The 22,582-nt window shown below is 40.9% G+C and overlaps 3 protein-coding genes across 5 annotated transcripts; 2 read left to right on the top strand and 1 right to left on the bottom strand.

The window, feature by feature from the left end:
- The first annotated feature begins 3,473 nt into the window (after positions 1–3,473).
- On the top strand, positions 3,474–7,246 carry LOC108601866 (M-phase inducer phosphatase). Its single transcript, XM_017989824.1, has 2 exons — positions 3,474–4,101; positions 5,219–7,246. Exons 1-2 carry the CDS (start codon positions 4,046–4,048, stop codon positions 6,609–6,611), a joined length of 1,449 nt encoding a protein of 482 aa, XP_017845313.1. The 5' UTR covers positions 3,474–4,045; the 3' UTR covers positions 6,612–7,246.
- Positions 7,247–9,242: 1,996 nt separating this feature from the next.
- LOC108604445 (aminopeptidase N) lies at positions 9,243–15,329 on the top strand. The gene is made up of 8 exons (XM_017993925.1): positions 9,243–9,314; positions 10,883–11,353; positions 11,949–12,104; positions 12,169–13,026; positions 13,514–13,639; positions 13,693–14,116; positions 14,326–14,846; positions 14,899–15,329. Exons 2-8 carry the CDS (start codon positions 10,890–10,892, stop codon positions 15,128–15,130), a joined length of 2,781 nt encoding a protein of 926 aa, XP_017849414.1. The 5' UTR covers positions 9,243–9,314; positions 10,883–10,889; the 3' UTR covers positions 15,131–15,329.
- Positions 15,330–16,600: 1,271 nt separating this feature from the next.
- On the bottom strand, positions 16,601–21,808 carry LOC108604405 (ubiquitin carboxyl-terminal hydrolase 1). Of its 3 annotated transcripts, none has more exons than XM_017993868.1 (5): positions 21,772–21,808; positions 20,083–20,529; positions 18,869–20,015; positions 18,167–18,809; positions 16,601–18,100 (listed from the first exon to the last, which is right to left on the bottom strand). In XM_017993868.1, the coding sequence occupies exons 2-5, from the start codon at positions 20,516–20,518 to the stop codon at positions 17,006–17,008; spliced, it is 3,321 nt and encodes a 1,106-aa protein (XP_017849357.1). In that variant the 5' UTR covers positions 20,519–20,529; positions 21,772–21,808; the 3' UTR covers positions 16,601–17,005. The 3 variants fall into 3 exon arrangements, with proteins under 3 accessions (XP_017849357.1, XP_017849358.1, XP_017849356.1); XM_017993869.1 differs by lacking the exon at positions 21,772–21,808 and adding an exon at positions 21,468–21,727; XM_017993867.1 differs by lacking the exon at positions 21,772–21,808 and adding an exon at positions 21,501–21,726.
- Between the last annotated feature and the right edge of the window lie 774 nt (positions 21,809–22,582).

Here is a 22,582-nt window from a genome sequence, read left to right as displayed (position 1 = left end):
TTAACTAAGCAGCAAATTTGCCACGAACTTCTAACTGTTAATAGTTGTTATGGTTCAGGTTACCGGTTTAGCACTGCCTTTTTCGATTTGTAAGCTAACTTGTAGCACTATTACTCATTGATATGTACGCTCTATATTGTTTTTCCCAAATGACACAAGGTCATTGCATATATGAACATATTCTGCCCAATGCCTATCCAAGCGCTTTCTTCAGAGCCAAATTTAAACTCTGAACTCGGCAATTGATTGCCGGCGAGAAAGCTTCATTTGTTTGGTGAATGTGAATGGGAATGTTGGGTTCATTGTGTGCGTGAGTAGATCGCACTCTAACATCGAAATGAATTGCTTATTTTGACATTTATTAAAGCTTTAAATAAAATTTATGCAGAGAATCAATTAGTGGCGGCCACAGTGGGCGCTCTGCAAGGCACTGTCGACTGGCGACAGAGACGCCGCGACGACGTCGACAGTGGATTGTGGACACGCAGTGCAGCGCCGAAAGTCCAGTAATGGAAATATTTTTCACAATCAGCTTGTAGCCGAGAGAGCGCAAGGAGAACTTTAAAAACGTTGGTCAAGGAAACAAAATAGCAGCAACAACAGAAAAGGCAAAAAGACAACCGAGAAACAACAACAGTGTGCTATGCAGAAGCGACAAGGAATGCAAGAAATCACGGCAACACCAATACCACGCAGGCGAAAGATAAACAGGCTCACAAACACACAGAGTCCTGCACACACAAGCGCAAACTCACACTGACACACTTATACAACGACAGCGATTTTGGCGCAAAAACCTAAACGTGATTGCTCGTTGCCTACTGCTTCGCACTCTCCTTCTTAATGCACTTCTTGCACTGCAAGAAATCTCAACGGCCGGCTCTAACTTGCTCCCCCCCTGCTTGAGCGCGCTTACACACACACACACACACACTCAAGGTTTGTGTTGTTGGGCTCGTGTTAAGGAATTTGCGCGCGCGTTGTCCTCGTTCCCTTTTCCACACTGCTCGTGACACACACATACCACAAGAAACAGCAGGACTAATTCCAGCTCTGCTTTGTGCATGTCCTTCGGCCCCTACTGATCAGCTGATCGAACATATGTGTGCGTGTGTACGATTGCAGGCAGAGCAGAGAACCGAGAAACGGGACTGAGGGTCATTCCCCGCTATATATATAAGCCTATGTATCTGTGTTTTTCTGTTTAAATGTGTGCGTATCCTTGCCCATCCTTTTCGTACCATTTACCTTGTGCATGTGTGTAGGCATGTTTTCTAATCAGTATTTGCTCTTCTTATGTACACACATTCTTTGATTTCCCCTACATTAGTGACGGCCTAAATTCTGCGCCTAAGTTCATATACCTTTCAATGCCAAAGCGCCGTCAACACCTTTATCAATCTGCAATGCAAAACGATTGATTTGTCGCTGGCCACAAAAGTGCTGAGAAACAAATGCAAATGCAAAGCTTTTAATATAACGCATAAATCATCTATCGATCATATGCCCCCACCAGTGGCACTTAATTGCAAGATTCATTGTCGGTGTTGCTATGCCTTGCGCACACTCACATACTTCTCTATACATATATCCACCTCTTTTTGCCCTTCGCCCGTTTTGGCTTTCGCGCGCGCGCGCAAATGTATCTCAAACGCTTTTTTATGAAAACTTTTTTTTGCACACGTCGTCGTCGTCGACGTCAGGCGCTTTAAAAACCGAATCTCAGACCCCAGTTCTTGGAATTTCGATTTACAATTTAGTTCTTCACGTTCTTTCCTCTTGTGCTTTTTTTTTGGGAGTTTATTTGCACTCATGCTGCCTCTGATCCCGCTGCTGCTATTGTTGGTCACAATTCTCATTCAGATTTGTTACTGCAATTCTCTATGCTTGTATGTGTGTGTTTCCTATTCTTTGCTCGCAATCAAATTCGCTGCCTACATATGTATGTGTGTGTGAGAGATTTTTGCATACACTTTTTGATTTCTCAGTTTGCCCTTTTTATGCTCTGGCTCTGTTTTTTTTTGTCGCTGCACAGTGGTAAGGCAAGCGCTTAACTTGCAAGCAATATATTTTAGTTTACAAATTGTGTGTTTTAGTACCTCGCACCACTGTGGAACATGCTATCAATGAGTTTGAGCTTTTTGCTGCTCTTAATGATTTTTTTAAACTTGTTCAAAACCACTTTATGATTTCTACGTCCTTTTGAGTTGTTGATTATTCTTTCAATATGATGATCCTCTTCCTGTAGCAATAGCAGCAGCACAAAAGCCCAAAAACAATTCAAGAGAATGAAACCGTAGCTCATTTAGCTTTGCGCGCTGGCATCTCTAGTTGAAATCGCTCGCCTTGCCATATGATTCGCATACACAGACAGACAGACACACACACACATACATACATGCACATAAATATGTAAATGATATCGCAGCAGTTTTTGTGTATTGTAACCGGCCTTTGTTGTTGATTGTTGGGATTTGGATTTGCCTGCAAAGACTTTACATGCCCACACACACAAGCACACACACACACACACACACACACACACACAAGCACAGTACCCATGGGTGTTGTCCCCTGCTCCACCCTCTTGCAAAAGACAATATGACTCCCGCAGGGTCTGCAGCTTCACATTCATATGTACATGCATATGTAACGCGATTTTTGCTTTAACTTTGCCGCAACTGCCCACACAACCATACACACATGTGCGCAGACAACATTTAACGACATTGGCGTCTACGTCTGCAAAGCACAAAAGAGACACGGCCCGCTCTGCCTGCCCCGCCCGTTAGCAATGTCGATCATATGGCTGGGACTTCAAGCCCGCAACTACCTGCTGATGATCAGCACGTTGTTGGAGCACAAACACACACACACACACAATAATGCCTGGCAGAACGAGGGAGTGGGGTGCAGGCGTCGCGGAATGCGTGGATCTCACATTATTACCTGCGAACGACACACAATCGATGCCGCGCTCCCCACCCGTCGCCGTTGCAATCACCTAGGAACGTCTGCGTCTGCTGCTGCTGCGACTGGTTCTTGAATTCTGTTTAAAGATTTTTGCGTGCCAGGCTGAGGAGGAGTAGGCTCCAACCATTGCTCGCTGGCTGGGCTATGCAACGTAAATCACACATGTGTTTTTGCTTTGAGACTGCGATTGGGCTCGGTTCGTTTCGGTCCGAAGCCATTCGGCCCCACTCGGCTGTCAATTTGGCGCACAGCGTCGTTGGACGCCGCGATTGCCCGCTATAAAAGCTCGCGCGCCAAAATTGTTGCCTTCAATAGTGCTCCGACCACCGCAGAGTTAGGGGAAATCTGTGTAAAGCAGTGAAACTACTACTACAACTACCTGTTGCACTGGCGACAGCAGCAGCATACCTACGATCGCTCCACAGATTTTCCTTAATATTCTCTATCCCACTTTGCCATGCAGTGGATATTGAGTATTTGGGATATGGGAAATGGAAAACTGTAAAATGCATTCATCCTCTCTCCTGTGTCGCTGCTGCTGCTGCTGCTCTCGCACACATAAAAAGAGCAGCGACGCCGGCAGCGCAACGTCAACGTCGGCAGAGGGGGTTGCGATGACTCTTTAAAACCAGCTGCGCTCGCTCTGTAAGCCACATTTGTTTTCTGTTCGTCGTCGTGTCAACATCTGCGCCTCGAGCCGAGAGAGCTGTATCAGCTTCGTCCATATGTTTTAGTGCACTAGAAATTCGTATGTGAGTGCGTGTGTTTTGTGTTCTTGTGTTTCAAACTCTATGTCGGATTAAACAAATAGCAATAAACGTAAAGTAAGCAACGCAAGACACAAAAATTAACTCACAAAACAAAAAAACAACAAGAACAATGCTCAAGCGGACTTAATAACAACAAAATCAACATCAACGCAACTTATTCTAACTGTAAATGTGCGTGTGCATACAAAAAAGTGCGGAAATTGTGTTTTAGCAATTTTCTAATAACGCAAACATTTTAACAAAAAGCAATACAACAAATTATCAAATATACCTATTTGAAACATTATATATTAATTAACAAAATGCTGTGGGAAACTATTGCCGAAGAGAACAACTGCAGCATGGAATGCAATATCAGGTAATTGTCGAAAGCAAAACTAAAAACAAATTTGGAAAAATTAAAAAGTGAATAGAATGAGGAAATATTCAAATGGCAGAGGAATCTCATATTAAATACACGTAATGTAATAAAAGTGCAAGTAGTTTACTTCTCAACAAAGCGCGCTGTGCTTGAACTTGAACAGCAACAATTACAGCAACAAAGAGCACAAAAGCAACTGTGAACAAGGCAAAGTCAAAAGCAAAGAAGCCGCTTGGCGTCAACTGCGCTGCCTGCTTTACAGTTGAGCAAAAGTAAGAGTTTTTTGTTCATTATTTTTTGTATTTTTTTTGCACGCTCCACACGAGCGAGAACGACACGTTTTTTATATTTTTCGGCTGTGTGGCGCTCAGCTGTTATTGTTGCTGGTTTTTCATTCATTAAACCGGCTTCCGCGATGTTCGCGCAGCTCCAACTAAAAACGAAAAAAGAAACAGCTGAAATAAAAATGAAGAGAAGCATCAAGATTGCAGTTTTGTATAGTCTTCAGAGCCAGTATTTTTTGTTATTGTTGTTGTTGTTGTTGTTGCTTTTCTGTTCTGCCGCCTTACGGTTCTGTGCAGCGCTTCTGACTTTTTACCTTTGCGTGACCCAAAAGTCGACAAAGTGCAGATGGAAATGAGAGCGCCGGGCGCGCTGCCCTTTGTAATGGAAAACGACAACAGTTCGAGCAGAACGTGCAAAAGGGGAATTCCGCTTAAAGTACCGCAAAGGAAGAAAAGAGAGCGAAAATAGTGCAAGAAATAGTAGCAGAAGTAGAAGGCGGTGCACGCTAGTTGCATTTCTAATTTCGAATTCTTAATTTACGAAATTACATGAGCAGAGGGACGATCGCAAATTGAGCACAGCTAGCTATGTATGTGTGTATGTATAGGAGCAAGAGAGAGCAGCAACCCCTCAATTTTGTTATTATTATTCTTGTTGTTGTTGCCTTTTTACACCACCAGCGCCGACGCCACCACCGCCGCATATATTTTTAGCAGCGGGTTTAATGACCCGCGCCGCAGTTTAGGACGACAACAACAAAAACAACAACAACCCGCAGCAAGACAAACAGTTGACTAATCCCTCTCTCTTTCTCTCATTACGCTTATAGCAACACCAGCAATAACAAAAACAGCTCCAGTCGACGCGTTCGCCGCCAGCTGTCCTGCAACAACAACGATGTCATGGCCATGGACGCTGACGAGGAGCTCTCGTTTTACAACGATGATGAACTTGCTCTGCCACAGCAGCAACGTGCCATCAGTCCCGAGCTTCTCGGTCTGCTCTCGCCTGAGGGTTCACCGCAGCGCTTCCACATCGTCCGCCAGCAAAAGTCAACTGCAGCCACCAGCCACATGAATGCAACACCAGCCCGGAGTTTTCGTGTGTTCAACAGCCTGTCGTCCAGTGGCTCCATGGAGTCTAACATGGATGATGAGTATATGGAGCTGTTTGAAATGGAAACGCAGCAGCAGCACTCTTTGGCTATGCCCAGCGGTCTGAACTCGCTGATCAGCGGTCTAATCAAGGTGACACCCAAGTCACCCGAGTGTATGGTAATGCGTCGTCCATCGGTGCGTCGCTGCCTTAGCATGACGGAGCCCAACAGCAACCAGCTATCACAGCAACAACAACAACAACCAAAGACGCCAGAAATTTTAAAAGAGACTGCCAGGGATTGCTTTAAGCGCCCTGAACCGCCCGCATCTGCCAATTGCTCGCCCATTCAGAGCAAACGTCATCGTTGCGTCGAAAAGGAAAACTGCCCCACACCCCCTCCCAGCACAAGCAGCACGCACGCGCCCCCACTGCGCAAGTGCATGTCATTGAACGATGCTGAGATTATGTCAGCATTGGCACGCTCCGAGAACCGCCAGAACAATGAACCCGAGCTGATTGGCGACCTGAGCAAGACTTATGCCCTGCCACTGATGGACGGCCGCCATAGGGACCTCAAGTCCATCTCAAGCAATACGGTGGCGCGATTGCTAAATGGCGATTTCGAGCACCAGGTGGCCAGCTATCGTATCATTGACTGCCGCTATCCGTACGAGTTCGAGGGCGGCCACATACAGGGCGCGAAAAATCTTTACACACATGAGCAGATACTCGAGGAGTTCCTCTCCGCGCAGCAGACTGAGCTGCAGCAGCAGCAAAATGCCGATGCCGGCAACAAGCGCAACATTATCATCTTCCACTGTGAGTTCTCCTCGGAACGTGGCCCCAAAATGTCGCGTTTTCTGCGAAATTTAGACCGTGAGCGCAACACCAATGCTTATCCGGCGCTACACTATCCCGAGATCTATCTGCTACACAATGGCTATAAGGAGTTCTTTGAGACGCACTCGGAGATGTGCCAGCCTAATGCATACCGGCCCATGCTGGAGCCGGCATACAATGAGGCGTATCGTCATTTCCGCGCCAAGTCCAAGTCCTGGAATGGTGATGGACAAGGCACAGCTACGGGTCGATTCAAGAAATCACGTTCACGTCTAATGCTGTAAATCTGCACTGATGGGGTGTGGTTTGGGTTGGGGTGTAGACTACCATTTACTTTTGTATATAAAAAACTGGGTATTTATTTCATTTTAAAAAAGTTTTAAGTTGATTTTGTTGATTTTCATTTGTTAATTTAATAGCGCTTAAGTTTATATTGTAATCACACGTCCTCATACACACACACACACACACACACAACAAACAAACATACTACTATATTTGACAGACAACCATTCAATGTAAACCTATGTTTTTTTTGACATTTTTAGTTAGTTATTTTGGTCAAATTATTGTTTGTTAATGAAATTTTTTGATTTAGATCAATTTATTAGAGCTTTAGGTCGAATTTTAACGTAACTAAAATGTGCATTATAATATAAACAAAATATGGCAATGTCATAAAAGTTTAAGAGGCCCGCAAATAATAGTAATCATCCCCTACCATTTACTTACATACATATAACGACTATAGTTTTTAAGCAGTAACTCAAATGGCTAACAAAAAACATAACACATCAATCGCACAATCATCAAATACATACATTACACTTATACATATATAATAAGATAAGAGTTGAAAGTTGAAAACTTCTGATAGGTACAATTTACGCTTATTATTTGTTTAATTTTATGTAAACAACCCACTGTCCCAAAAAAAAAAAACAACAAAATGATTACAAAAAGACCACAATTTTATTATGTAAATTGATTATTTTAAGCAAAGCTTATTTTTGCATCAAAAAGGCAATACTATTGAACAATGATGTTAATTTTAAATATAATACGTAGCTCTGAACTGAAACTTATGAATTTTATTTGGTATATGCAATTGGGAGTGAGAAATGGCACCGAAAGTTGATTGCATTTAATTTACTTTGGCGCAATTCGAATTACAAAAATCGATTACATGCTATCGAGTAGCGCAGCAAATGCTATCGAACATCGTGAGGCAAAGACTGCTTGAATCGTTGTACTCTGACAAAAGCTAAATGATATTAATACTGTGCTCTAACGCTTTACAGCACTGTGCGTCGATGCTTAAACTTACCGCTGGATCTGTTTCATTTTATTTGAGAATTCATACATCATGTAACAAAGTGTACCAATTTAACTTTGTATATTGGAGATTCAGATTGTTTCAATTTGACCAAGTTATGTGACGCATGATATCAACTAATAGTTTTATATTTTGCATTCTTAAGTTTAAACCATTCGCTTATAATTTGCGTTCGCTGTATGTTCTCGAATACAGTACGAACATCTGCATGTCCTAGCAAAGATGCGTATAATCTGTGCATTGCTAAGCAAAGGGGCGTATGAGTTTCTTTAATATTGACGGAAAAATAGAATGGCGTATTAGTATTTTTTTTGTAATTGCAAGCGTGTTGTAAGCAATAAGTTTAACAAGTTACTTTGTTGTCTGGCTTAAACAAATATTTCCAATTATAAAAAAAAATTCCAAAAAAAATATGTACATTTTTCATTTTTGGTTTAACATTTCATTTTTATTTGTGGAACATATTATAACTTGTGGACAATATTTATTTATGTTAGAGTGTTCATACACTTTTTATATATTTATATATTAATTTAATGTCAACAATGAATAGTCTACGGGAAGTGGTGATTATTACCAAATTTATTTAATATTAATTTTTAAAAATATTTAAAATTAAATCTTTTTATTTTTAAAGAAAAATAAATAAACAATTTTTAATCTTATTTTAGACTGTTGTGTTAGACAGACCCAACATTTGTTGCAAGGATTGACTAGTGCTTGTTATTAAAAGTTAAACATAAAAATACATGGCCTAAAATTTCAAGGAGTCAATTTTACCATTTACTAGTTTAATAAGCATGAGACCAAAAAAATGTAAGGAGGTTAATCAGCACCTGAAACGAAGTTACAGCCTCGCATAGCGAATATTAAAAATATTTTATAAGCTTAAAAATCCTTTTAGTTTTATTTTTCTTTAATTAATTTTCCCTTGCCGTCGCCTATTCATAGTTGACAATAAAAAAAATAAATAAAAAGTGGACTTACACTAACCTTAACTCTCAGAACCACTACACTTACATTGATAGCTCCATGGACACCGCAGGTAGCATTTTTTTGTAGAGCAATCATAGCTACGGGGGGAGCACGCTGTGCGGTGCGGTTTGTTGTGCATTTTGTCATTTACTATCTCTCTCACTCTATCTCTTTCGCCTGTGGGGGTGTTGGTTGTAGTGCAGCGAAAACGGGTTAATCAGCGCAATTAAGGTCAAAAACACGCTGGCGTAGGGCTGTGTCAACAACAGGCAGCATCTTCATGCTGTGTGCATTGAAATTCAAAATTGCGCATACGCCGCATAAGCCCTGCTATAATTCACACCCCGCTGCGACGCGACGCAGCGCTCAATATCTCTCTCTCTCTCTCTCTATCTCTGTGTTTGTTTATGCGAGTGTGTGAGTTACACTTCAACTGCGCCGAAGCACATTCGCACTCATTTAAGCCGCCATCGCCGTCGCTCTTCCGTTCTGAGTCGAGCTATACATATTCATATGAGTGTGCGAAGTGATGTGTGCCTGTGTGTGTGCGCACTTTGTTGGCCTATAAGACAGCTACGCTGCGCTCAAAAAATCTTTAGATTGACAGCGACCGTCGCACGGCTCGCATATCGTCTTGTTTTTCATTATTTATTTGTGGCAGTTGTATTTGTTAAAGGTGCGTTTAAGTCTAAGCTGACTAAATAATTGTATTGTTAACTTAAAGTGTCTCACAAAAAACACACAGTGACTTGACTTTCCCTTTTTGTGCAATATGCATAATTTGCATTTAAATATATATACGTAATGCGCTCTCAAAATTAAAGCAAAAAACGAGTTCTGCTTACATCGTTGCTAAAAATTGAGTTACTGTCCTCAATAATTAACAAATATGTAACTAATTTCATTTACTACTAAAGTAGCTGTGATTTTGAAAAAAATAAAATAAAACTAATTAACACTGAAAATCAATTGAATTCGCTTGATTTTTAAGCGCGTATTTAAAACCCTGCACGAGCTGCAAAAAGTATTTTAATTGAACCGCACACTCACTTTTTTTCTGCCTATAAAGTCAATTGATATGTCAATGTCATGAGTACTGATTGTGATTCTGTTTCTGATAAATAATAATAAAGAACTGAACGTTCAGCAGAAAGTAAGAAAAGTAATGGAAGCTAAACAAATTTAAAACGATTGAAAATACATTTAATAATATTTACAATGCAAATGGCTTGCGTCTATTTATGTCAATTAAATTCTTTCACTGTGCTCAATATATAAATCTCAGACTGTCTGTCACTCAGCGTGTGGCTTATAGTTCTGACAATCAAAAGAGTTCACTAACCGCTCCCACAAGCAAACAAATACATTATGTACAGTGTTAATTCCATAACACGCGCAAAAAAAAATAAAGATTTATATTACCTTATTATTTCAGGACAAGTGAAATTTGAACAACATATACAAATACTTAACATTTTAAAAAATATATTTTATATAAATTATTTTATTTATTTATTTATTTTAATTGAATTATTTATCGAAGAAATTCAAAGATGTAAAAATGTGTAAAATCATAAAAATTGCGATTTACCCGTGATTTGTATATAATGGAGCTGGCACTGTAATCGCATATTTATTTATTTATGCTTAACAATCCAACGCAGCAACTTTGCCTTTTTTTATTTGCTGCTAAGATACATATGCATATTTGCATGTATGTATGTGTGGCAATCGGCAGACGAGTTGGAAACGGGTTGTAGGCTTGCAGCTTCCATAATTCATTATTGTTGTTGTAAATGGAGGTGTTTTTGTAGTTTTGTAAGGCTTTCTATGCTGCGACTGAACGTGGAGAACGTGAACTGAATGTACAGATTTTAGCTAAATAAAAGCAATTGTCATGACAGCAAAAAAGCATTAAAATCAAAACTGAATTCAAGTTTCATTGGCCCAGACCTTAATACGTGTGTGGCATGGCCAAAATGTCTTCTCAAGCCGAACAGCGCATTTGCGTTAAGCCAAAACCGAAATACAAAATTTAGCAAATTAAAGAGTAAAATAAATGAAATAAATACAAATCAAGCCGGCAATGAGCTGATTACGTTCCATTTGGCTTGCTTTATAAATTGATTTGTTGAAATCAGCAAACGATTTAGTTAATTACTTCATGCCGTCGACACACATTAAACGCTGATTGAATTAATAAAATTATAATGAACTTTTTGTATTTGTTTCGATTTTTTGCAGAGTTAACATGCAGCTGCTGCTTCTGCTGGTGGCCAGTGCCTTACTGTGCTTAGTCGCCGCCAACCCCGCTGTCTACAACTATTATCGCCTGCCAAGCTCGTTGCGTCCGCAGAAATATAATTTGCGCATTCTCACCCATTTGGATGACGAGAAAGCCTTGCGCTTCGAGGGCACGGTTAAGATAAGGATGGAAGTGCTTAAGAATACCAACAACATTACTTTGCACTCTAAGAATCTGACTATAGATGAAGCCCAGATCAAACTTAGCGATACCAAGAACGCTAAGCAAGCCAATTGCATTACGAAAACCGAGAGTAATCCTCATCATGATTACTATGTCATGCACACTTGCCAGGAGCTGAAGGCCGGTGCTATCTATGAGTTAACCATGCCCTTTGAGGCGGAGCTCAATCGACAATTGGAGGGTTATTATAGAAGTTCCTACAAAGATCCTACAACCAATAAAAACAGGTAATTGATTAAAATATAATAGAGCCAATTACGATAAATTGCTTAGTATTCAAAAATGATTGTTATAAATTATGATTATTTATTAATAATCCGAAATTATTGTTCAAAATTATTGTTTATGTTCAGACACGGCTTTTACTAAATATGTTACGTAATCTGTTGTATTGCTTAAACCCCTTTGTTATCAGTGTAAGGGTTCTTTATCGATTGTCCTTTTGTGACTCTTTTGTTTGATGCTATGCATCTTTATATAAATAATATTTTGTCCACTCATAGTTAAACTTGGAATTAGTCGCGACACCTTAAGCTCTCATATCCCATCAACATTATATTTTATAAACAAAAGGAATTGTTTTTGCATTTAAATTATTATTATTAACTAATAAGTTTCATATCCCGTCGTTATAAAGGTATTGAAGTTCGCGCAAGACTTTGACTAGCGAATAGGATATACGAATTCATCTTTATTTAGGCACGTCAGCAAAGTAGCAATAACTGAACCATTTCCAAAGCTTGAACTTGAATATACTTTGAAAAGATTAGTGTGTAACTTTGTTGAAAACAAAGACTGAAATTCTATTCAATTGAAATGCAGATGGCTGTCCATAACGCAATTCGAGCCCGCATCGGCACGACTAGCCTTCCCCTGCTTCGATGAGCCCGAATACAAAGCACCATTTGTAGTTACACTCGGTTACCACAAGCGGTTCACTGGCCTCAGCAACATGCCCGTTAAGGTAATCAAGCCAAAGTAAGTTACATATCAGCAACTGAGCTAAGGTTGAGCTTAAATTCGATGTTTGTGTTATGTGCAGCGATAAACTTACGGACTATGTTTGGTGTGAATTTGAGGAGTCTGTGCCTATGTCGACCTACTTGATAGCCTATTCGGTGAATGAGTTTGCGTTTAAGCCCACAACGCTGCCAAACAGCACGCTCTTCCGCACCTGGGCACGACCCAATGCCATTGAACAATGCGATTATGCAGCTGAGTTTGGACCCCAAGTCTTGCAGTACTATGAGCAATTGTTCGGCATCAAATTTCCGCTACCCAAGATTGATCAAATCGCTATTCCGGACTTTAGTGCAGGCGCCATGGAGAACTGGGGTCTCGTCACCTATCGTGAAATTGCCTTGCTCTATTCCTCAGCTCACTCTGCGCTGGCGGACAAGCAGCGTGTCGCTTCTGTGGTAGCACATGAGTTGGCGCATCAATGGTTTGGCAATCTGGTAACAATGAAGTGGTGGACAGACTTGTGGCTTAATGAAGGTTTCGCCACATATGTGGCAAGCCTGGGTGTGGAGAATATCAATCCGCAGTGGCGTTCAATGGAGCAGGAATCACTGGGAAATCTGTTGACCATTTTCAAGAAGGATGCCTTGGAGACCAGTCATCCCATATCTAGGCCCATTGAGATGGTTTCAGAGATATCCGAAAGCTTCGATCAGATTTCGTATCAGAAGGGCTCAACTGTACTGCGCATGATGCACATGTTCCTGGGCGATGATTCTTTCCGTGGCGGACTTCAAAACTATTTGCAAAAGTTTTCCTATAATAATGCCGAGCAGGATAATCTGTGGGAGTCGCTGACTGAAGCGGCGCACAAATATCGCGCTTTGCCCAAGAGTTATGATATCAAGACTATTATGGACTCCTGGACACTGCAAACAGGGTAAGCATTAACATGATCTTAACTAAATTAATGTTTGTTTATTTAATTCAATTTTACAAAGTAAAGTAAACATAAGGTAGAAATATCTCTCTGATATCTGAGGTGAACAACTAATCGAGTTATGTATGTAGGGTTTGATGTACTACAAATATATTTTATTTAACGGATTTGGATTATGTTAAATAAAATTTACATTTGTGATATTAAGTGATATTATATTATATTATGTTATATTAAAGTAACTTTGGTGCTTGTTGGCTTTGACACAGAACTCTTCACTTCTACACACACGCTACTGCAACTGCTTTTTCACTTCTTTCCTCGCGGCACTCTCTTCTACGACTGTCTCGACTCGCTGCTTGTTACTTTACTCGTCTCTTTCCCCTCTGATCACAGCTTTTCCATACGCACAATGTCATCAAATGCCACATGTATCAGGAGTTTGAGGTTTCCCCTTGCTTATTAATTTAGTTCTCACCTTTGATAGCTATCCCATCATCAACATTACCCGTGACTACGCGGCAGGCAACGCTAAGCTAACCCAGGAGCGTTATCTGCTTAACACGCAAATTGCACGTGCATCACTTGGTGGCTGCTGGTGGGTGCCACTAAGGTAAGTAGCTCAGCTTAGAAACTTACATTAACTGACACCCAGCGCTTTTGCAGCTATACCATCCAATCGGAGCAGGACTTTAACAACACCGCACCCAAGGCTTGGATGGAGTGTGGCAAGGCTGGTGAAAAATTGCCCAAGACAATTAGCGGTTTGCCTGGCAAGGATCAGTGGATAATCTTCAATACGCAGCTGTCCACGCTCTACAAGGTCAACTATGATGAGAACAACTGGAAGTTGCTTATAGAAACGCTAACCAATGGCGAGTTCGAGCGCATACATGTCATTAACCGAGCTCAGCTCATTGACGATGCGCTGTTCTTGGCCTGGACGGGCGAACAGGACTATGAAATAGCAATGAGTCTGGTGCAGTACTTGCAGCGAGAGCGGGAATATATACCTTGGAAGGCGGCTTTTGAGAACTTGAAGCGCTTGAAACATATTATACGACAGACGCCCAACTATGATTTCTTTAAGGTAAGCCGGTTTTTTTATTTTAATTCAATCTTTGCCGTAACCCAGCGCTCTCATTCTGAATCCAAATCTAAATTGCATTCCATGTGGCGAATTCGAAAGTTGTTTTTTTTCGTAAGTTCATTAGTTTTAGTTTTGCATGTAAGCTTCGAGAACTTTCAATAGCATTAGCTAGGCTAGTCTAAAATTGACTCTTTTATTTTATTTCTTAGCGATATATTAAGAAATTGGTAACGCCCATCTATAGACATCTGAATGGCATGAACGACACCTTCACCAGCATCCAGCAGCAGGATCAGGTGCTGCTAAAGACGCTTGTTGCCAGCTGGGCGTGCCTATATAAGGTGGACGATTGTGTGCCTGTGGCCGTCGATTACTATCGTGCTTGGCGTGCTGAAGCCACACCAGATCAGAAGAACCCCGTGCCCATCAACTTGAGACAGACGGTTTACTGCACAGCCATACGCAATGGCGATGACGCCGACTGGCAATTCTTGTGGATGCGCTATAAGAACTCCAATGTGGCGGCTGAGAAACGTACAATGATGGCTGCCCTGGGCTGCTCCATGCAGGTCTGGCAGTTGCAGCGCTACTTGGAGCTGACATTCAAGCCGGAGGAGGGCATACGCAGACAGGATTCAATGTGGGCCTTCCAGGCGGTGGCGTACAATGAGATTGGCTTCCACTTGGCCAGAGATTACTTTATGGACAATGTGGACTTTATCTACAATTTGTAAGTGGCAACTTAACTTGATAAACTCTTTATCTAATGCCTGCTCTTCCAGCTATCATCCCATTATTAAGGACATGTCGCGCCTCTTGCCCGCTTTCTCCGATCAGATCTTTACGCAAGCCGATTATGAACATTTCAGAGACTTTGTTATGAACAAGCGCAGCTCACTCAAGGGCCTGGAGCAGGCCATGCAACAAACGCTGGAGACTATGTTGGTGAATGTGCAATGGAAGGAGCGTAACTATCGCAAGATATCGCGCTCAATTGAGGATTTGCTTGATTAAATTGCATCTCCAATAAAATTTACAATTACTATGCATTCAAGGAAGCTCACATTAGCTCATTTCAAATAAAATGTATTAACTTTAGTATCTCAATATTTTAAAATGAAGAATGTCGCACTACACGGAACTACACAAGAAATAAATAATTGTAAACTTCCTGGTTATAAGTAGGAGCTAAATAAAATAATCCTAATAAAATTCACACAACAAATGAGTTTTCTTTGCAAGCTAAATAAAATATTTAAAAAAATACGTAAGACTAGATTTAACCTTTTGGAAGACTGTACAAAGCAATTCAGAGAGGTTTGCAATTTCGAAGCTTATAAGCTTTATGTACTGGGTCTCTCATTGTCTGTTGCGCCCAATGGAATTTTTTCTAGCAATAAGAGTCGATACTTTTGGGTAATAGTTTGAGTTTTATGTTTGTATATTTTTTATATATTTAGTTAAGCATGTTCTATAATGCTAATAAATATTACAATAAACATAATATAATATTTGTTATTGGAATTAAACGGCGCTTTCTTCAACATAACTTCCACTTTATATTGTTTATTGATTTATACAGCTTATTATGGGCTTTTGTTTTTTTTTTTTGTTCTCGGAATTGTTGTATTATAAATAAATAATTGTTGCTTGTATGTAAATGTTAATATCACTAAAGCAGCGCGCTTGGAAAACAGAAAAAACAAAACTATTAACTAAAGCATTTATATTCATTTGTGTCTGTATGTGAGTATGTGTGTGTATTTATTACAAATATATAATTACAATTTATCGTTTGTTTTGTGTGAGTGTTGCATGCATAAATTTAATCTTCACTTTAAATATACTGTTTTTCATATGAAAACATCAAAATAAACTATTTATTAAATGTTTTAACAATTCACTGATTTGCTTAGATTTGTGTGATTGTGTTTGTCATGTTGCTTTGAATGGTTGTTGCTTTAAATTGTTATGCATTTAACAACTATTTAACACTTGATATATGTCTGTTTATTTGTATACTGATAATTGTTAAACATATGTTTGCTTCGTTTTACTTTTTTGAATATATGTAGCTGCTTATGGAAGTAACTTTGTTTAGAAATTGTTTCAATAATTTGCTTTATCGTTAGCAGTACACAGTTTATTTATATATTTTAATTTGAATTGAGCTTTGCTGTATTTTCAGCTATATTACATGCTGCGTTCTGAGTGTGTTTAAGTATTTTAATATTTATATTTTTGTAGCGCAAACAATTAGCGTTCTCAACGTTTTAAATTCGTGTTCAGAAGTATTTATTTAATATGTTACAATTAACAAATCAAAGCCAAATTGTTAAAGCCTAAACAAATGCAAACTGCAAAAACAATTCAAGCTCAAACTGCTAAACGGCTGCGGTTGGGCAAATTACCTTATAAATGCCATAAATATACATATATAAATTATACATATATAAATATACATATATATCTATACAACTTAAGCATTTATACATTTAAGCCAGCTCAATCAACAAATTATTATCATTGTATGCGTGTGCTTGTGTGTGTGTGTGTTTCGTGTTTTTAAGGAGTTGGGCTTCAGTCAAAGGTTAAAGTCAGCGTTTAAACGAGTTTGTAACTTATTTAAATGTAGATATTTATGCATGTAGATAAACGATAGAGCTTAATCCGAGTACATTGTTTAACAAACAGACTTCTGCTTTAACTTATGCGCACACTTATGTGACCTAAACTAGAGACGTATGTATGTATATATATATTAAATATGTAAACATATATGCATGTGTGTGTGTGTGTGTGTGTGTATTTAACTAACATTTATTTCAATTAACTGTGTGGCCTCGTTGTCTTACAATACAAGACCGAACGCAGCGTTGCAAAAACTTCTCATATTTTGTGGAGACCACTCTGTAGGTTCTCATTTGACCAGGAGCTTTGTGGCGGCGTTGACGCAGCGCTGGCTTTGCTGGCCGTTGGCTGCAGATCGAAGCGTGCATAGAACAGCAAATACGGCGTAATTGTAATTTTGCGCGTGGGTGAAAGCAGCTCTGCAAATTCGCGCTGTGTCATGGCCTTAATCTTGTCATCATCGCACATGTACCAAATGGGCTCCGTGCTGCCTTGCGTATAGTTGGCCTTGACGCCGCCACGCCCCGTGCTGCCATAGCCTGTGGGATAGGGCGCACAATTGCTGGCAGTGCTGCCGTAGCTCAAGCTGCTGTTGCTGCCATTTTGGAGTGACTCCTCGCTGAAGTCGCTGCTGCTGGCGCTGTTGCTGCCAGCGGCGCTGGCCTGTTGACTGCAGCAGAGGCGCATAGCGCAGCAATTGACGCCATGACATGTGGTGTTCATGCTCAGCTTGCCAATGCCATTGGTTATGGTTTTGCTTGTCAGCCCGTTCAGCTGCTTGACATGCTTGCTCATATCGCCGCTGCTGGATGCTTTGCTGCGACCGAATTTCATTTTCTTTATCAAACTGGTGCCGGAGGAAGCCAGCGCTGAGGCTGCCGCAGAGACAGGTGTGCTGGCATGACTGCTGCTGCTACCATTATTGCTGGGTGGCGCATTCTCATTGCTGGCCGCACTGCCTGACTGTGTCGGCATGCTGCTGGTGTTGTTGCGTCGATCTTTGGGACAGTTTATATAATCGCTAGCCAGGTCCAGAAAGCAGGTGTATGCAATATAATGTCCTACTGTAAGCGTTGCGCCCACATGCGTTATAACGCTGTAAAGCTTATACACATGCAGCTTGTTGGCATCGCTCAGGTCACAGCACTTGGCACAGAAGCAGGGCAACGTAAAGGTGGTGGGCACATAGGTGCTAACCTTCTCCATGCCGCCCGAGAAGCGATTCAGCTGTATGACCAGCAGGCGTGGCAGCACCTCATATGATATCGAACGTATGGCCTCAGTATAGCCTGTACACTGATTGCAGCTGTATTTGTTATCGCCGCGAAAATATTCACGTGTAATGCAAGAATTCTATGGAAAGAGAGCAAAGTTGTTAAGGTGTTTCTTATTATGGTAAAATATACTTATATAGCTTACCTGTATATAGGCGCTGGGTTTATCCTGCAGCTCGGCAATATCATAGCCCGATATTGGCACAGGCACTGAAATATCCAACATGCCTTGTTTTTGCCGTGTTATGGTCTCGCAGCTTAGGCACTTGGTCGTCAGCACCACAATACCTTCAAAGTCGGTGTTAAAGAAATTCAGGTTCAATTCACGTATACGCTCCTCCAAACGCATTTTATCCTTTAGCAGACTAGCCGTGCTCATTTCATCATCACTGGAGTATTTTGCTGGCGCCGCTGGCGTTGCTGCTGCCGTTGGCGTGGGCGTTGTACTGGCACTACTGCTTGCACCACTGAGATCGACTGTATTCAAATAGAATAGACTATTGGCGGTGGCCTGCTGCGTGGCCGCCGCTGCTGTGGGACTGTTATCCTTGAGCGGTGATTGCAGGCGCGTTGACTTCGAAGTTTTCAGTTCGTCTTTTCTCTTTGGTTTGCGCGAGAAAAATGATGTTTTTGTTGTAGTTGTTGCTGTGGTGGTGGAGCTGCTGTTGTTGCTGCTGCTGCTTTGGGGTTGACTAGTGGCCATGCTGCCATTGCCAGCGGCGATTATAGGCGTTTCGTTGCGCTCCAATGCATCCACAGTGTCGGTCTCATCTGGATTTGCTATATAGCTGTAAAAATAAACAAATATTATAAACATTTTTGGGAATACCTATTTCATAATGCTTACCCATTGGCAATGACCTCAGGACATTCGCCGATGGCTTTGATAAGCGATTGATTCGTCTCGCGTATGCAGTTGAGCACGCACATAAGAAACTCGTGTGCATCCTGCTGCTGGTTGCCCTCAAAGGTGGCATTCACATCCTGTATTGCATGCAGCAGCGTGTCCGCATGATATGGCTCCGTTGAATCTGCCATTTCATTGCCATGCAGATTGTGATAGAGCTCATGCAGTTTTTCGCTAACCGATTGGTGCGTGGATTTGGTGGTGGCGGTGGAGGAGATGTTGGTGGCGGTGTTGGTGCTACTGCTGCCCGCATTTGAGCTGCTGCCATTACTGTTGTTGCTGCTGTTATATTGCTCGCTTGTGGCCAGATCCTTGCTGCTCCAGCTACGCGCATGCTCCAACTGCACGTTTCCGCTTACATTGCGCCCCAGCGAGGCAGACTTCGCATTGCGCTGGCGCATTAGCGTTTGTTGCACCACATTCAAGTCGTGTATAAGATGATGCAAATTGTGCAAAAAATGCGGAGCAAAGCGCAGCGTATAAACCACAGAGTTCAGATAGCAAGTGTTTCCAATGTTGCACAGTGTGCCCATGGCGGGGGCATGATTGATACTTGCACTACTGCTGCCATTGAGTGCGGCGCCAGTGCCACTGCTTGCATTGCTGCCACTGCTGGTTACATAATACTGATGGCTTTGTAGCTCGCTGGCTTCCACATCGCTGCCATTGCCAGCACGCAGTCCATTGCCCGCAGCTACATAGCCATTCGCTACACGTCGCTGCTCCTCATTGGAGCTCTGATAGCGTCTATCATAGACTGACATGTTGCTGCTGCTGCTGCCGCCGCCGCGCTTACGTTTGTCACGTGTCGCTGACGCTTTGGGCGCCTCAAGCTCAAACTGCTCTGTCAGTAATGTATCCTTGTCGGTATCGGGCTTGCTTCGACGCAGACGTAGTATCAAGGGTTTGCCTGATTCAAGCTCTAGTTGTGCCGCTGCTATAGCCGCCGCTGTTTCCGGCGATAAGAGCTCGTTTCGCTTACGTCGTTTGCGGCTTCTGCAGCCTGCGGCGCCGCCGCGCTTACGACTACTGCCCTTGGGCTCCTGCGCCTCTTCTATGCGATTCCAATATTCGGGCGTAAAATACTCTGCAAAAATTAAATTTTTACTTCATTTACACAGCTGTTGAGTGCGTTATAAAAACCAACAAACTACCTGTTTTAATATATTTCTGCTCCCCGCAATCTGTGGGTGTGGGTGAGCAAGCAGTGCCCTGTTCTAGCACTAACGATGCTTGAGTATCCGCTGAAGTTGCTGCTGCTGGAGGCTCAGGTGCTTGACGTGATCTCAGACTGGAAAATCGTGATGGATCTACCACGTAAACACGACGTGGACGTTTGCGTTTTGCGTCAAGCTCGGATGGCTTTACTGGTTCGGCAACCTGATCAATATACTCCTGAACAATGGGATAAATTATACTAAATGCCTCAAAACTTGTGGAAGCTTTGTTTTCGACTGGTAATTGTTCTTCTCCTGATTCAGAACTGATTTCAACGAGTTGCTGATTATTTTTGGGGCTGTTTCTGCTGCTGTTGTTAGACGGAAGACGGTTTTGTTCCTCGCTCAGCTCTATAAAGTCATATTCGTGCATCTTTCATTATCCTGCAGAGACCAAGAGATTATTGAGAAACTTGTAAATTAATGTAACTTAAGTTATTAAACGATTATTTATTTATCTGGCACACGAAACAAAACAATCACTACCAATACTTATTGTTTCTGATTATCATATGTTAAATAAAAAAGCCAACTATCAACTCAAACTATGCGTCATATACCTGATAAGCTGATAAGCATGCATTGTATAATAATCAATCCTGAAACATTTAACACAAGTGCCTGCCTATCAATAAATAAAAAAACGCGCGTGGGTCGACAACATTTGGGCATTGAAAATCATTTTACTATTTTGTTTTTTTTTTTTTTTTGCTTGATGGCCTTGCTAATTTTTTGATCACATGTTTTGTTTTTTTTTTAAACGTTTTTGTGATTTTTTTGCGCTCTATTGAATTGACCCCGGTTCTGTGCATAGTAGTTATCAACAAGAGGCAATTGCTCAGAGTTAATTATGTAAAGTCAAATTCATGATGAACGACGGCAGCGATGGCTGCTGTTACTGTCGCTGGGGCGACAGGTGGGTGGGTTGGTGTAACCTTTGTGGGGTAGGCCAGGGCACAAGCAAACGTAAATAAGCAAATTCGTATGCGAATGTTATGTGCAGAGAGTGAGCGTAAAAACTGAACGTGAACAGTTAACTGTGTTTATTGCTATTGATTTTGTTGCTGGAATGAAGGTCACATGTCGCACAAGCAAAAAAAAAATTGAATCGACAAAAGAGCGCACAATAATGATAATGTTAATGCTAAGGTTACAGCACAGTTACCCTAATGCCAACATAGGCGCAAAGTAAACTGTTATGTTAGCTATATGTATATGCATGTAGTTTATTTCCTTTTTTTTAGCTGCATGCTTGGATGCTGCGACAATCAGTGTAGATGTATAAATGTGTGTGATAGTGTGCGTGTGTATGATAGTCTTACTGCTGGCTTTTCCATATGTAAATTGCAACTCACATATTGCGGGGACAACATTTGTTGGCTGTTGCCGTTGATTGTATGTGTGTGTTGTAGCATTGCCGCATAATAAGCATAAACAATTCTAATTGCACTTGCAACGTAAGAGTACACGCACACACATACACAGTACGCACACATACACTGACAGCAACCACTCAAATTTTCACTTTTTCACTGCGGCTGTCGCTTAGCCTTATGCTTCTCACAGCCACTTAAAGTATTTTTCTTATTGTAATAGCTTTATACATTGTAGAAACACTGCACTTACACCTTTACATAAATTTTAAACACGGTTTTAAGCGGAGTCTTACAACAAATTGTGGAATTTTGCATAAATTCCGTCTAGTTATGCTGTTTTTTGTTATAAGACTATCGATAGTCCAGGGCTGTCAAAGCACACAAGAGCTTATGTTGGTTGTACAATGTTGGAAAACGATGTGAGTTATACTACTTTAGTTCACAATGGTTTTTTATCTACTAAATATTGGTGTATAATTATAAAATAAAATTAAGCACTCAATGCTGCCAGATTAGCTTATATAAGGATTAATCTAGTTTTTTTGAAAACGGAATAACTTATTAAATTTTTAAATAGTCCTTAGCCTAAAATCCTGCATATGGCTGATAACAGAAAAATTAAAATATATCAACAAATTTTTTTTATTTTGCCTCTATTTTACGATATACGAAATACACTTTTACTTATGCTTCTCAATCGCTCAACCTTAGCGATCCACGGAAATAGAACGTCATGTTTAGGGATTCCACAGAACTCTTGGTAGAAAACTAAGGGCTCGTCTGGCTATATCGTTAAACATTTGAAATTGCTCACAGGCAACGTTGGGGTCGAATGGGTTAAGTTCGTGACACCTTAGCCTAAAGAGATTAATGATTTACAAGAAATATAGTATTAAAAACTATTTATGTATGTATATGGTATGTATTATACAAAACACGTAAATTTCAGAATCTGTGTCAGTCGCAAGGACAAGACTGTGGAGTTGTAAAGATTCGATGTTGGTTTGAATTTCTAAATGTAAGATTTCGCTGGCTTATGGGCCTAATCTTACAATATGTAT

This window comes from Drosophila busckii, chromosome 3R, assembly GCF_011750605.1.
Source record: "Drosophila busckii strain San Diego stock center, stock number 13000-0081.31 chromosome 3R, ASM1175060v1, whole genome shotgun sequence".
In the NCBI taxonomy this organism is placed as follows: Eukaryota; Metazoa; Arthropoda; class Insecta; order Diptera; family Drosophilidae; genus Drosophila; species Drosophila busckii.
The sequence above is the reverse complement of the archived record's forward strand: the minus strand, read 5'-3'. Positions and strand labels throughout refer to the sequence as shown.

Bases quoted from the DNA above. Each gene is read 5' to 3' on its own strand.
- LOC108601866 (XM_017989824.1), top strand. From the start codon at position 4,046: ATGCTGTGGGAAACTATTGCCGAAGAGAACAACTGCAGCATGGAATGC. The intron at 4,102-5,218 runs GTAATTGTCGAA...TTACGCTTATAG, and splicing joins AGCATGGAATGCAATATCAG to CAACACCAGCAATAACAAAA.
- LOC108604405 (XM_017993868.1), bottom strand. From the start codon at position 20,518: ATGCACGAATATGACTTTATAGAGCTGAGCGAGGAACAAAACCGTCTT. The intron at 20,016-20,082 runs GTAGTTTGTTGG...TAATTTTTGCAG, and splicing joins GCAGAAATATATTAAAACAG to AGTATTTTACGCCCGAATAT. The intron at 18,810-18,868 runs GTAAGCATTATG...TTATTTTTACAG, and splicing joins CCTGAGGTCATTGCCAATGG to CTATATAGCAAATCCAGATG.
- LOC108604445 (XM_017993925.1), top strand. From the start codon at position 10,890: ATGCAGCTGCTGCTTCTGCTGGTGGCCAGTGCCTTACTGTGCTTAGTC. The intron at 12,105-12,168 runs GTAAGTTACATA...TGTTATGTGCAG, and splicing joins GTTAAGGTAATCAAGCCAAA to CGATAAACTTACGGACTATG. The intron at 13,027-13,513 runs GTAAGCATTAAC...CACCTTTGATAG, and splicing joins TCCTGGACACTGCAAACAGG to CTATCCCATCATCAACATTA.